Raw genomic sequence first — 15,545 nt, 5'->3', positions numbered from 1 at the left:
ATCAAACGCTCCACAAGGTGTGTTCCACATATAAAACTAAGGAGACTGCATTAATTCCCTCAAGCGTGCAAACCAACTTACCGCTCCTCGGATTTTTCATTGTACAATTAGCATGTTGGCAACCTCTCCTGACTGGGTTCAGCTGCCAGGGACTTCCCACACGTTTGCCACATACTCACGTCCCTCTAAACACCAGCTCCTGCACCCCCCGAACTCAGCAGGAGTGTGGTCCCTAGCTCCAAAGGCTAGAAGCCGACAAGGGCATGATACAGATTCGCCTGGTTGCAGGATGAAGCCAGATATACTCAAAGGCCTGATTTCCTAAATGAGAGCAACTAACCATTTCGGACCACTTACGGATAGCAGATTCTCCAGCACAAAGTCTTTATCAGAACTGGACTGGTCTCCAGTAGACAAGCTCCAGCCCAGGGGTATGTGCAGGCCACTGCTTCCTGCAGCTACAAATGTCTGAACAGCAAATCGTGGCCACTGGGAGCGGCTGTACCTAGGGATGCCCAAGTAAATAAAGCACCTGGCAGCCTACCAGCAGCTAATGCTGGTGATCTACATCCACCCACAAACCATTTATTGTCCTCCCCGTCACTAGGCCAACCAAAAGTTACAGCCTAGTGCACTAAGTACTGGGTAAAATTCTGTGCCCTGTTTTATACTGGAGATCAGCTTAAAATGATTGAAATGGATTCCTTCAGAGTTAAAGAAAAAAAAAAAAAAAATCTACTATTCTTCCGTGACTTTTCATATCAAAGGCTACACCCCCCCAGTAAAATTTAGTCCAAAAAAGGCCATATTAGAAGATCTATAACTCTTCCACTGTAATGTCACTTTTTAATGCAATGAAGGGTCCTGTGGCACCTTATAGACTAACAGAAAAGTTTTGAGCATGAGCTTTCGTGAGCACAGACTCTGAGCATCAGATGCTCAGAGGCTGTGCTCACGAAAGCTCATGCTCAAAACTTTTCCATTAGTCTATAAGGTGCCACAGGACCCTTCATTGCTGTTACAGATCCAGACTAACACGGCTACCACTCCAATACTTTTTAATGCATAAGCTTAACTCTGCCCTCTGTAGTGTTCTTGATGGCAGTGAACCTGATAGGCATCTATCCATGCTGTGGCTAGCACATGTGGACTATTCTACCACATTTAACACTTCACTGTACTGTCATATCACTGTAGAATCCGACCAGAGACCACACAAACCAAACGTGTGCGTCAGCGTGCATTTTACAGCCTTTATTCTGAAAGAACAAAAATCAATGTTTCAGCTGACTATAGGCAAACCCTCCCTCTAGGCTCCAACCTCACAAAACATTTGGCGAGACAGGGACTACTTGCAGCAAATCAAATTAAGCCCAAGCCTATGTGGTTTTGCAGAATTTGGGACTCGGTCCCACAAGTGGGATCAAAGAACACTGAAGAGATTTAAGAACTAGCTTAGTTTCACTGCCCATGGTGAGGGCGACAAAAGGGGAGGAAAAAAATTTCAAGGAAGGCATCCTCAGCAGTGAGGAAATAACTTAATTTTCAAAACCTGCTCAGTTTTAGCTCATTTTTCCCCCAAGTAGTTGACACAAAATGTTGAAAGCCATTATTTTAATTATCCTAGTTATTAGTAAAACGGGTAAGGAATTTTTAACGGCCTGATTTTTCAGTTTCTGAAAACAATGGGGGGAAAATTGTTCCTTTTGTTTAGGGTGAGGGACAGGTTATTTTTGGATTGCCAAAAAAGTTGCATGCATGCTTTAGACACACTGAAAATATACATGGACGCTTATTACAACCAACTGCGCTACTCATGCATTGCTCTTGTATGTTTTGGGGACGTGCCAAATGTATCGCACTTCTATGTTGCGGGCACTGGTATCTGGTTTCATCTGCTGGAGACATGGAGAGAGACAGCTCGGCAAAGCAGTACCCAGCAACAGAGCTCTCTGTGCGGCGGCGCCCCTACCCCCCCGGCTCCCCCAGTAAAAGTTTCCTGATCCGTTTCTAGTCTAGACTGCTGTCAGGAAAACTAGAATGTGGAAAAAAAAAAAAAAAAAGAAAATGGTGTCAGGTTTTTAAACAATTAAATTACTGCCAGTGGTTTTCCCTGTCCCCCAGCTCAATTCACCAAAGCAGAAGAAAGTTAAGGGGCAACAAGTCATCTTAGTGGCTGCAGCTGGGAAAGAGGAGATGGCAAGGGAAAGATGAATCTGGAGAAAAACAAGAAGAAACAACCCAAATTAAAGAGGGGCAGGAATAGGGGAACCTCCCACTGAAGCAACTAAGATCTAGGGTCTGTTAGTCCCTGCCTCTGAGCACATGGCCCAAGTCTCTGGCGAATGCATCCCCGGTGTGCATGGGAGATCCCTGGTCAGAGCTGTCTGTCACAGAGAACCGAGCAGAAGAGCCTGTTTGCTGGGTTCTGTGTTCGAAGCCACCAGGGAGTTTTTCCCCTTTCCTTCAACTCTGACGTAGCTCTAATCTAAGTTGTGTGTGTCGACAACAGCCACGGCGCTTAGGAGCACTGAAAACCCCCACATCCTCCAGTGGAAGAGCTGTGTCCATCTTACCCCAAATGTAAATGCAAGGATGCTTCAGTTGACCTAGGACAGTTCTACACTCAAAAAAAAAAAAAAAAAAAAAAAAAAAAAAAATTCACCCACCCCAACGTAGCTGAGCCAGCCTAACCCCAGGTGCAGACAGTCCTGGGTCAGCAGATGAATTCTTCCAGCCTTTCAGGGAGAGGAATTATCCACTCCCATTGCTGTAGCAAGGGGCTACACAGAAAGACATCCGCAGTCAAGTGGACAAAGGGTTTTGGGGCAGACGGGTCCCTGAATACCGTCACTCAGAGCTGGCTTGTCCACACTTAAAGCCCTATGGTGGCCCCAAGGCCTTCAGTTTAGGGGGCAATCCTTTTACAACTGCTGGGTGGTGTGCACTGTGGGATTTGGTCATTCCTGAAGTTAAAAACACTGAGACGAGGGTTTCTCTCCCCTCTACCCCTCCAGATGACTGTGACCCATAGCTTCCTGCCCCCACTGCACTGTTCATAGTAACGCTGTTCTGGCTACAGAGGGAGAAGGGAGCACTTTATTAGCACACAGGTCAGTGACGAATTCTTTGCTTAATTTGGGTTTCATTTACAAAAAGGTTATTATTCAATAAATAGCCTACAAAGTCTCTCATCAACTGTCTCAGGAGACAACGTCTTGGTTCTTCCTGTACCTTTAGGCTTCTTCAGCTTGCTCCCACTTGGGTATTGCCCCGAGAACGGAACGCCTTAATTTCTTCAGCACCGAGTGTCTTTACACCATGGCTTTCTGTAATTTATACCTACTCTGCCCACTGCCCCGGGCCCTTTAACTCATTGCACTGTGGCATTTTCAACAGCTAGAGAGTGAGTGTGCTCACCAGCAGCTGCCCAGAAGAGGTTCAAGTGCTGGCCAGTTAATTAGCTGAACACCCACAACTGGTAGCACAGGTTTCTATAGGTGGTTCACATCTGCTCACACCTTGGTGCACAGAACAAAATTAATTCTGCCCATGGCTGGAAAAAATTAGAGGGAACGTTGCTGCCCACCCCTCCTGCTACACACATGGGCTCGTAGGAACTATTCTAACGAACATTTACCGTAAAACAGGGTAGTGTGTGTATGGAACACATTTTACTACAGATCCTAAAAGCACCATTTGCTAGGCGCTGTACATACACATCATAAGATAGTCCCTTTTCTATTACAATTGTAAGTTTCCCAGGGCAGGGACTATTTTATAGCTGAAGGCCCAGAGGTCACAGTGGGGTGCTCACCACACTGCTGCATTTTAAATAGGGGATCACCTTTGTCTGCAAAGAGGGGCGAGCAAGAAATGTAACTCTCACCAGCTGTTGGTGGTAGGCACCCTTTCCAGTGCAGAGACCTTGCTGCAGATAGCACCATGCTTTCTAACGCCCACCTGCCAATACACCGCCCAGGGAAGTAAAAATGACAACACAAACTTTAGAAGTCCAGGAAGCGCTATGCTTCTGGAAAGCCAGCCTCTGGGAGGCAGGGAGGTGGGAGTCCCACTTTACAGCACAGGAGAGGTTAAGCAACAAGACTAAGGCCCTGCTAGAAGCCCATGGCAGGGGCAAGGAAATAATCCAGATTTCCAAACTCTCCACTTTTAGTCACTAGTCCCTGAATCATTGGGTCAGGAAGAGGATACAACATGGTAGATTCTTCTTCTCATCCCTCAGCTCAACATAACCAAAAATCTGCAAAACCGAAAAAGGTATAAAGGAACATCACATGGTTTTCACTATGAACTGCTGTGTAAAATAATGACCCGCAGAGAAAGGAAAAAAGGAACCTGGCCGTGACATATACTTGTCACTATATTTACAATTAGATTTTCTCTGTTCTTCTATTTTTATAACTGTTTTGCCCTAAAAACCAGATATTGCATCTGCTGACTGCAAGCCCCTTTACAGTCCTACCTCTTCTACAGCTTCATGCTTCAGAAACATTCACTCTCCGGTGTTCCACAAGGCAGCTAAATATTAGCCCAAATTTACTGCTGGGGAAACTGAGGCAGAGAGCGGTTACAACCCAAATTATCTAACCTTATTAGCAGCCCTAGGTGTCCGATTTTCAGTTGCTCAACGCTCTGCACTTATTGAAAGTCCTTTAAGCATATGAATGCAGCATTCCCAAAAACAAATCACCAGGTGCTTTAGAAAATTTGTGCCTAAAAGATTTGCCTTGCCCCCCGCCCCCCCACAACAGAAGGCGTTTGCAGTAGGAGCCGGGACAAAACACTGGGAGTTTCCAAGCACTAGATCCTTCTTCAGATCTCAGGATGCCAAATCCCTTCCGCTAACAAAAGGCTTCTCCAAAACGTTTCAGACATGTCAAGGAAGGGGTGGGTGACGAAAGTTCCCGGAAGTGGGAGTTGAGACAATACCTCCCACTGGGGGGAGGGGAAGGGAATTGGATATATCCAGATGAAGGTGATCTTTGATCAAATATGATCTCACACACACACACCTGCATTGACTGAGTGTGAACCAGTCTCCCAGAATGGATGACCGTGTCCAGAATTAACAATGCTGTGGCAACTTCAGGATGCCTCAATGGACTTATCCAGCAAAAATCCCACATGCCTTCCAACCCAAGCACCCTACCGGAAGCACCCCAATGCCACCCTGCACAGGAGAGATGTAAGACTGATCAATGGCTGTTTCTGAATGAGATGGAGTTGGCCAGGGGGCTTGCCTCACCTCGGGCCCCCCTCACACTGAGCTAAACAAGGCCATCAGACTTCACCCATGCAGCTCCCTCTGGATAACACAGGGGCAGCCAGAAGGGAACCTCTGCAGCTACTGGCAAGTGTTAGACATCATGAGCAGCATTCCCTGTAAGCTGTGCGTTTGCAAGACTGCTCAGGAGAGAGTCAGACACCCACCCCCCACAACTGATGTGCAGTGCGCCCAGAGCCGAGTTTTGTGTTTCTATTGGTGGTGCACATTCGCAGGAGCCTTGGGGCATGCACAAAATTTATTCTGCACATGGAAGAGATATGAGAACATTGATCAGAACCACTAAAAAGCCCCATCATTCCACAGCGCCCCAAAGGTTTTCCTCATTACCAGGCTGGAGTCAATAGCAGGTATCCAGCTCCCACTCCTGCACTCTGCTAGGTAGGTCCCATCCATAGATTCCCTACTTCTGTCTTCCATCCCAGTCCGAGCTGCTGGCTTAGGGCTCAGTCCTTGTTCTCGCATACCCTACTGTGCCCCAAACTTTTCCCTTCAGAAGGTGCATGTGGCCCCCAATTCAGTCACATCCACCCTCCCACCCCCACCCAAACCTCCCTTCCCTCTCCGCAGCTGTTAGTTGCTTCACTCCTATTTTTCTTCCTTTCCCTCTAAAGATGGTACGTCCCTGGAACTAATTGAATCAAGAGTCTTGCAAAGGTTTTCATGGCCAGCATCTGGCAACCTTCAGAGGCCTGCTCAGGCTGCCTTTGCTGGGGCAGAAAAACGTAGCCCTCCCTGGCTTCTCCCTCCCCCCAGCCACCGGCTGTAGAGTCTTAAGCCAACCTCAAGGCACATGCCAACCGCAGACCCAATGCAAGGTCTCCCAGAGGGCAGTGCACAGCTCCAAAGGGCAGCTAAAGGCATTTGAAGAGCAGCTGCTTTATTTAAAAAAGAAAAAAAAAAAAAAGCCGCACAATTCTAAACTTTGCTTCGGAGGGGACCTGGGGCTCCAAGGCTGGGATTCGCCAAGCAGCCTGAAGGAGCTCGAGCCCTGATCTCGCACCAGGGAGAAGCAGGGGCAGGCCAAGGCCCGCTAAAATTCTGAGCTGGGTGTTTAATGCTCAGCAGACTCCCAGCAGAAGAGGAAATCGAGGGCAGGGCTGCGAAGTGATGCAGAAGTCAAAAAGCAGCACCAAAAGAAAGCAGCTGTCCAAGACTACCTATAAAGGGCAGAGTGGGTCTTGCTTTGGCCAGTCTCTCACTCTCACACAGGATTGCATGCAATCCCAAGAACCCTTCACTTGCATACACCACATGCCCAGTCCTCCTTTTTTCCCCTACCGCTTTAAAGAAAAGTGAAAAAGGGGAGGGGGAGAAAAGAAAAGAAACCCTATAAGGTAATTGCTATATTAAAAAGAAATGGCAGGTGAGAATAATAAGGGAGGTGTCATAAGTGAAATACAGTAGCAGATATTTAAAAAAAGAGACTACAGTTCTGCAATGGGGGTGTTAATTGCACGCAGAGAAACGCAGGGAACTAGCGAGAACAAAGAGGTGCTCAGGGAGCAAAAAATAAATAAGTCAAATAATCTACCTCTTGCAAAGAGCTGATTTGAGTTAACTTTGGTGAAGATAAGGTGTAAGAGAAGAATGGCTAAGAAGCGCCTATTATGGTTTAAAATTTAAACAAAAACAATTTCCACCCCCCCCCCCCCAACACACAAATAAAATATACTAAAACCACTAACAACTACACAGCTAATCACTGCAGTCTGTAACTATTCCACTTAATAAATTTAATCTGCCAGGACATGGGGGGGGGGGCACATATTAAATTCTTTTTATACCTCAATTACTCCAACACAAAAGGAAAAGGGAATAAAAATGATCTCTGGGTCTTTTTAAGAAGACTGCCTCACATGCCCACTGCCAGGAAAGATCCAAAAAAAGGAAGATTCCTTCTAACGTTTAAGGAAGAGAAAACGGATTCAACCGTCATAGATCCTGCATTCACCCTCTTTCTATTCCCCATTGAATGAGAGCGAGTTGGAAAAGGCTCACAGCTGAAATAGACGCTGCTGCATTTTGACAGCAGATATTTTCCAGTTTGCTATCCAAGGACCGCACGTCTGTGTTAGCCTGGCCCGATTCCTCCACTTAGCAATTCTGCTCAGGCAGAGAATCATCTTGAACATGCCCCCCCCTCAAAAAAAAAAAAAAAAAAAAAGAAGGACCCACAGAGCCCCTACCCCTTTGCAAACTTCTGATAATTGCCTGAGTAGTTTTTTATTTAGATGTCCACTGACTGGGAAAATCAACTGCATTTGAAACAACCGTGGCTTCAGTTTTTAGCATTTCACTCCAAAAATCCAATTAACCATTTGAAGCAAGTCCTCCCAATTAGCCCCCAACTATGCAACCAAAAAAAGTGAAAAGCACAGCAAATTAGTGGAGCATAATCATGTGCACATGTATGCAACAATTTTTCCTGCATTAACCTCAAATCCATCCTCTCCTCTTAGTATTTTGTAAAGGTATTACCCTAAAACATGGAATGACCAGATCAGGAACAAAAGAAATTAAAACAGAATACAGCAGACAAGCTCATTTAAAAATAAAAATTAAAGCATTCCTATAACCCTTTATAATAATTGAAGAATCTAAAGGGAACTTGTCGGCCAGTAAAGATGTCTTTTTCTAACAACTTGATGGACATTTCGCATTTGCTTAGCCCACCTTAGCACTATGAAATATTAGCCCTAATGTTGCAGGAGGCGATGGGAAGGACTCCATCAGGCTCTGGAGTCACTTAAATGAAGCTCTTTGAAAGTGAATCCCTATTTTCCGTGTGTTTTAACGCTTGGGGTGGGGTGAGCGGAACAGACGCACACACCATTCGTACGACAACTGCAAGCCACCCGAGTGCTCGGGATTGTAGCTGACAACGGATTCCACTCCAGATGAGAAACTCAGACAGCACAGGCTAAGTCAGATTTCCTCTTCCACCTCCGCATACCCGCTCCATGGATTGTGCTGGGCCTGTGCGTTCCTTTCTCATCATCAGAAGGCCACCGCTACCCTGCTCGGTAATTTGGTTCAAAATACAAGAACAACAATACCACCTGCACTTCCTCTTAGTTTCAAGGGCTGTGGATTTTTGTTTCTCCCCACCCCCATTTACAAAGCCAATTTTTCTCCATACACATATAGGAGAGTTAATAAAAATTCATTCCGAGTGCCATCCTAATTTACCTTGTGGGGGAGGGGGGTATTATGTTGTTTAACACAGCAGCCTCCAGCCCACCAGAATGATTAAAGGCAGACAGTACCAATCCACACCTGCTCTTTGTTTGCACTGTCACACTTTGACCTAATGTGTCCCTGGATTTTGATTAGGAGACTGGAATTAATAAACCCACTCGTTACGGACACAACTGCTCCAGCCTCACTCCGACTCCCTACAGCTTCTCCCGATATCAGAGCAGAACGGAGGGGACCGGGGACTTGCCGTTTTCTTGCAGTATTTCCAGTTGCTCTCGTCCAAAAGAGAATCGACGCCTACAACTGCATGATTTCAAACTGGGACAGAAATTGACTGGAGACTGGGCCAACCAGCAACATTTTATAGACAACATTCTCATCCAAACACACACACACACAGGAAGAAAAAGAAACAGGGCATTTTCTTGGCTCACAGAAATGAAAGGAGAGGAAGAAAAGGCACTTGTGGGATTTTCAAGGCATCTCTGGTATTGATACAGACAGGGTCCATTACATACATTTTATATTTATCTATATAGGATCTATTATATCATAGGAAATAAATAAGGAATGGCTTTCTCAATAAGGTCAGTCCCTGGCAATGCAGCCCCAAGGACTTCGGAGTTGAACGCCACTGCAAGGTGCTTTGTTTAGGTTACAAGCTGCTCAAACAACATTTAACAAAAGGCCTCCTTCGGCATATTATATATATTTTACTAGAGTCAAGTAACCCTATTTTCAATCAGCTGCTAATGCAATGCAGCTTTATCTCTCTCTCTCACACAATTTTTCCTTAAATAGACACAGATTGAAATTTCCAAAAGCAGCTCTCCCCCGCCATGTGTAACTATCAATGTATATCAACTGGGCACACAATCATATTTATTGTCACTTTCATTCATGTCATGCCCTGGCTTACATAGTTGAGATATGAATTATTGACTGTTATAGGCCTGCTGGTAAATGGAGATGGGGGGGCGGCAAAAAAAGAGTCAAGTAGTTCACAGCTTGCTAAAAACCAAGCCGTCGGATCAGAACTGAAACCCGCAGGCTGCCAAGATGCAATTCACTTTTCCAGGAGGCATAAGCAAGGATCTCGGCCATTCTGACTGGAGGAAAAACAAAAAATTGCAAAATACAAAAAGGACAAGAAATGGAGGCGGATTTTGCTAAATGTCATCCCACAGCACCTGCTGTTGAAGATCACCCTTGATTGATGACTGCTATTTTTTAATTGTTGCTTTTAAAATTTAAATGCCCTCCTGGGATGTGTTATAAGTGTGTTAGTGCATGGCAGGAGGTCTGGGAAAGGGAGAACCACAGAATGAGTGCTGTGATGTCATTCCTGCCCTTAAAGAACACCCCCTGCCATAAAACAAGTGTACCCTAAAGTAATCAACAGTCTGCTAGACAGGCTTCCACTAAAGGTATCTGACAACTCTCCGGGTGTGTTGGCTGGCCCCAGCCACCAGCTAATACACAGGGATTTTACCTTTATTTAAAATAAAAAAGCAACATCAGAGATGTATTTTTGTTCTTGGTATCCTCACTTAAGGGAGGAGTTGAAAACACCTTCTAAGGGGGCTGTTTTCTTACAAAATCCATCTCCCTGAATAGTTTTCACAGCACTGCACTATTTGAAAGATTATACATTAAAAGCAGCACATGGCACCAAAAGGTGCAGGTTAACTACTATTTTCTCCTCTTTGATAGACACCCTCACATGCAATGTTCGAGACAGAACTATAAAATACTCCAGTTTTCCCTTTAAAATAATATTAAAAATTAAGAACTTTTAAGAAGGAAAAACAAATCTGACAACACACACAAGCCATGAAAATCCCTGTTCCTACCTGTTTTTTCTTTGATCTCACACAAGACGTTGAAAAGGGCCGGCTTCATTCTGTGGCAGTTTAAAGCATGTTTCCTGCAAGAAAGAAACAAGGTTTTGAGAGGCCAGGCCTCCTCCTGACACTTTCAAAACTGAAATTGGCTTGCATGTGCAAAAGGAGGGGAAGAAATACAAATCGTAATAGACATTTTGGCCAAAGCTGCACAAGGAAATGAAATAACTTCTGGGACTTAAGGATAAGAGATCACCAGTGAGAGAGGCTACCCACTAATGCAGATAACATAAATTAGGCCAATTTAGGCATTTGAAAATGGCATTTGCTCCTAAGCAGCATTCACAATTTGGCAATTAACAGCACTGAAATCTGTTTGCCCCCTTACCCACAACCTGCATTATCCTCCTTTCCATTAATACATCCATGAGTTCCAATTCATTCTCCAGATGCCCCTCAATATTTGAAAGATGCATGGACTGCAATGGTCAATTTCTAGCATTTCAGAATCTAAAGTTAAAGAGAATGGAAATGCACTGCCAGGGACAAACACGCACACCCCTCGGGACAAAAATTCATTTTTCCATGTTTACATTATGCATCATGTGTACACAATGCCTTCTTGCCAAAGATTCAATTATTGACAAATAGGCCACTACACTCAAAAAAAAACAAACAAAAAACAAACAAACCACAAACCTCTGCTTGGTGGTTTTGGTTTTCTTTTGTTTAAGTTTTCTTTTTGGACAACAGGGATTGGTTATTGTTTTTGTGGAAGGCAGAAGAAGAGTAACTTGTTCAATTGGCTGGTTGGTTTTAAAACCCATCAGCTGCCCACTTTAAGCAAAGAATGCACTTTTTTTTTAAGCCATAGAGTCACTTTGCAAAGGGTTTGGTTGCATAAAGGGCTGTTCTGACCAAACATCAGCTATAGGAATGCTGTTTACCAACCAAAATTATACATAAAAGCAGTGGGAACATCTGGCAAAGAGTCACTGTTATTTTCTTTGCCATCCTAAACCCACCCCGATGGTCCAGAAAAGCCATACTGCCACCTCAGCCAACAACTCAAAATGACAGCAGCCAGTTTTGCATGTGTATCTATCTATCTATATCTCCATCAGATTTCTCTCCCCCCACCCCCAATTTACATCTTCCAAAGGAACTTCATAAAAAACTAATAAGGGAAACAAATTCACACAGTGCTGAAAAAATACGGTCGGTGTCGCAGCTACAAAGTAGGTCCTGTAAAGAGCAGGGTGGAATAGCCCCAGAAAGCAAAACAAGGGGTATCATCCAGCTGTCCAAGTTATGTTTGTTTTTAATTTGACTGCATGTAAATGCACATGCTGGAACACACAAGTCCTGTAACTTTCAGGGGAAAGATTATTCCCCCCGCTTCAGCTCAATAACAAAGCACGCCAGGATATTACAGTTTTAAGGCTATGCAGACAGAGACACAAAAATATAACAACGTATATTCCCCCTTTTAGAAACAGATGCCAAGCAAGTTTATTGGTATGTGTGTTTTTCCAGAAACAATGTAGTCCAGCAATCCGTTCCAGTGTGGAACACACATGCCGGTGAGAACAATTCCACACCTAAAAGCTTTTCTTCAAATAGCAAAATCCAATGGTAAACCACATCTTTTAGCAACTTTATATTAAAGAACAAACAAGCCTTTTTAAAAAAAAAAAAAGTTTTGCTAGAGCATCTCAAAGCTGTCCGCTCAGCTTGCATGTCATGAAATGGAATGCATTCCAGTGAGCAGATTTTTGCTGCTTTTTCTCTTTTTAATATTGGGCTATATACAAGTAACATGATACACACACACACACCCCTCTGCCCCATCCATAAAAATGTAACCTTAACAAAAAGTGCATTATTTAAAAACATGTTTCCAAAAAGATAACAACACTGCTTAGTGCATTTTCTATTGCATTTTCTCTGTTGTCTATTCTAGTGCATATTATAGTGTATTTTCTATTAATTTCAAAAGCAGGCTACTGTGTTTTTAAAATTGTCTGCAATAAAATGAAATACTAGCCTACAAATGCTGAAGCTGCCTGCTCCTGGGTTAAGTCTGGGAGATACAGATTTTATTAGGCAATTTCCTCAGTGACTATCCACAAAATATACATTGTCCACACATGGTTCCAATAACACTCAGTGGTGTTATAGGCACTATAGGGGAGTAAGAGGGGAAAAACGAAAAACTGCAGTTTTTGTGCCTCTAGCTGGATTTGACAGTAAACCCACCACAAATTAGCACAAGTTTGGGTTTGGAGAAATTGATTTTTTTTTAAGCCCCACCACCCCAACAAATTTGAATGTCGTCCCCCCCAATGAATAAAAAAACACTCCCCCCACCATGCTTCACCATTAAAATCCCTGGAAAAGCTTTTCCTGAAAGGCCACAGAAGCCGGGAGCAAAAAAAAAAAAAAGCGACTTTTTTTTTTTTAAGAAGTGTGTAAAAAAACAAAAACATTTTTTTTTTTAAATTCCTACCCAGCCTAAGACACGGGCAAGCAGCGGGGGAGGGGATGAAAACCACACCCCCCACCCGACCCCATTTCGCCAGAAAGTCCAGCTTGGGACGCTCTCCCCCGGCGAGATGCTGCGAAAACTTCTCCCTCCCCTGCCGACGCCATGCCGGGCGGGCGGGCGCCGACACCCAGACACAATGTAACTCTCCCGGCTCCCCAACACCAGGCGCACCCCGGCCCAGCGGGCAGAGCCCAGCCCCGGGCCAGCGAAGCGCCCGCGCCCCGCGCCTCACCTGGCTTGCGCCTCGTCCAGGCTCTGGTCCGTGATGGTCATGATCTGCTGCAGGATGTCCCCGATGTCCTGCTTCCTGCCGCCCTCGCCCTCCGCGCCCGCGGCCCCGTCCTGCATGTGCTGGGACAGGCCGGGGTGCCCGGCCATCCCCACCCCGGCGTGGGAGTGCATCAGCCGCGGCTGGTCGTCCATGGCCGAGCGAGCCGCGCCGCCCTCCTTCCCGCCGCCCTCGGCGCGCCGCCCGGGCGGGGACCGGCTTTATCCTCCGCGGCGCCGGCGGCTTCCCGGGAGGAGGGGAAAGGCCCCGCGCGCGGGGAGCGGGCAGCGGGCAGCGGGCAGCGGGCGGGGGGGGGCAGCAGAGCCGCGCGCCGCCCGGTGCCCCGCGCAGGGAGAGAGGCGCGGGCGGGTCTCAATCCGCCGCGGGCGGGGGGGCGCCCAGGCAAACTTTCCCCCCCTCCCCCCCCCGCCGGCCGCGGCCGGGCCGGTCGCAAGGGGGCAGGCGGGCGGCGCTCCCCTCTCCAGAGCCCGGCTCGGCCCGCACCGGCGGCGGCGGCGGCAGCGCAACGCCCGGCCCGGCCCGGCCCGGCCCAGCCCAGCCCCTCCCCCGCCGCCAACTCCGCCGCCCGCTTTTGTTCAGCGCCGGACTCCCGAAACTGACACGGAGCGAGAAAAAGCCACGGGGGGGGGGCGGGGGGAGGCGGCCCCGCCCCTCGGCCCGGATTGGCCAGCCGGGGAGGGCCCCGAGCCCCTCCCACCCCCGTCCGCGAGCCCCAGCCGCTCGCCTCCCCTCCCCCCCCCGCTTCCCGTCAATCAGCGGGCGCGAAGGTGGGCGGGGCCCTGATCCCCCCCCGCCCCCCCGCCGGAGGCTCCAGCCCTTAAAGGGGCCGCGGCGCGGGCACGGCCTGGCCGGCTGCTCCCCGCCCGGGCACTGTCCGCAGGCTGCGGGGCGGGAGGGGCTCAGCCGGGGAACGAGGGTTAGGTCAGTTCCCGGAGGTTTCTGAGCCTTTCTCAGCCCCTCCCCCGGGCCGGGAAGGGGAGGAGGGTTCGTTTGTTTCACAAAGGGAGGCCTCCCCTGATCCCCAGACTCCAGCAGCTGGGGCTTTACCGCGTGCCCCACGTGCGCCCAGAGCTGGCCCTGGGCGCTGGGTTTGCAGGGGGGTGGGGGAAAGAGGCCAGTTAAATGAGCGCTTAAATTTCTTCCCCCGCGCTGGAGGGGTCCCTCAGGGCGAGGGAAGTTTGGTAATGATTCACGGAGCACCGTCGGCATTGGCCCGAAGCTGCAGGGATGCCACATCTGACCCGTCAAAAAAGAGGACGGCTCTGAGAGGGAGTGTATCTGTATCCATATCTACCCCCTCACCTCCTATACACGTTCTCTTGTAGACTGAAACACAGCCAACCAACCAGCGTTGGGAGATACGGATACAGATCCGCTCCCTCGCAGGGGTGTCCTCTTGTTTACGTGGTACCCTATGACTCTGTACAACTACACAGGGTGCCCGCTGCCCCAGGAGCTTACAAAGCAGAGGCTGATCCCTTTAAATTGCCATGGAGGGATGAAGTGAAGTGGGGCACTGCCACACTGAAAATCTGTTTTGTCCATATGAGGAAGTGGGTTTTACCCACAAAAGCTCATGACCTAACAAAATTGGTGGGTCTCTATGGTGCCACAGGACTGCTTGTTATTTACAGTGGCCCTATGTGAAGCAGATCTGATAAGTGTGAACAACAAGAAGTTCTGTGGCACCTTATAGACTAACAGCTTCCATCCAGGGCAAACTACACAATCCCTTGTATACAGCCAGACACTAAGGTACAACCGTATTTGCACTGATCCATCAGACAGAGACAAACATCTACAAGACCTTTACCAAGCTTTCCTCAAACTACAATACCCACCTAAGGAAGTGAGGAAACAGATTGACAGAGTCAGATGGGTACCCAGAAGCCACCTGCTACAAGACAGGTCTTGCAAGGAAAACAAGAGAACACCACTGACCATTACATACAGCCCCACACTTAAGGCCTCTCCAATGCATCATCAGCGATCTGCAACCCATCCTGAGCAATGATCTCACTCTCACAGACTGTGGGAGGCAGACCTGTCCTCGCCTACAGACAGCCTGCCAACCTTAAACAAATCCTCACCAGCCACTATAGATCACAAAACAGTAACTCTAACCCTGGAACCTATCCCTGCAACAAACCCCGCTGCCAACTCTGCTCACATATCTGCACCAGTGATACCATCACAGGACCTAACATCAACCATACCACCAGGGGCTCCTTTACCTGCACCTCTACTAATATAATATATGCCATCGTGCCAGCAGTGGCCCACTGCAATTTACACTGGCCAAACTGAACAGTCTCTACGTAAAAGAATAACGGACATAAATCAGACCTCAGGAAC

General features: G+C 47.4%; 1 protein-coding gene across 4 annotated transcripts in view; it reads right to left on the bottom strand.

Annotated features, from left to right (window-relative positions):
- Positions 1–13,725, bottom strand: part of PBX1 (PBX homeobox 1) — a 210,671-nt gene extending 196,946 nt beyond the window's left edge. Inside the window, exons 1-2 of one of the 4 annotated variants that reach the window (XM_075002206.1) lie at positions 13,134–13,725; positions 10,363–10,436 (exon numbers count right to left, since the gene is read on the bottom strand). In XM_075002206.1, the coding sequence (XP_074858307.1) occupies positions 10,363–10,436; positions 13,134–13,324 (265 nt within the window). In that variant the 5' untranslated portion in view covers positions 13,325–13,725. The remainder of the gene's footprint in view (positions 1–10,362; positions 10,437–13,133) is intronic. The other 3 variants (XM_075002205.1, XM_075002208.1, XM_075002207.1) reach the window with 3 other exon arrangements.
- Between the last annotated feature and the right edge of the window lie 1,820 nt (positions 13,726–15,545).

This window comes from Carettochelys insculpta, chromosome 9 (genome assembly GCF_033958435.1).
Source record: "Carettochelys insculpta isolate YL-2023 chromosome 9, ASM3395843v1, whole genome shotgun sequence".
NCBI lineage: Eukaryota > Metazoa > Chordata > Testudines > Carettochelyidae > Carettochelys > Carettochelys insculpta.
The sequence above is the reverse complement of the archived record's forward strand: the minus strand, read 5'-3'. Positions and strand labels throughout refer to the sequence as shown.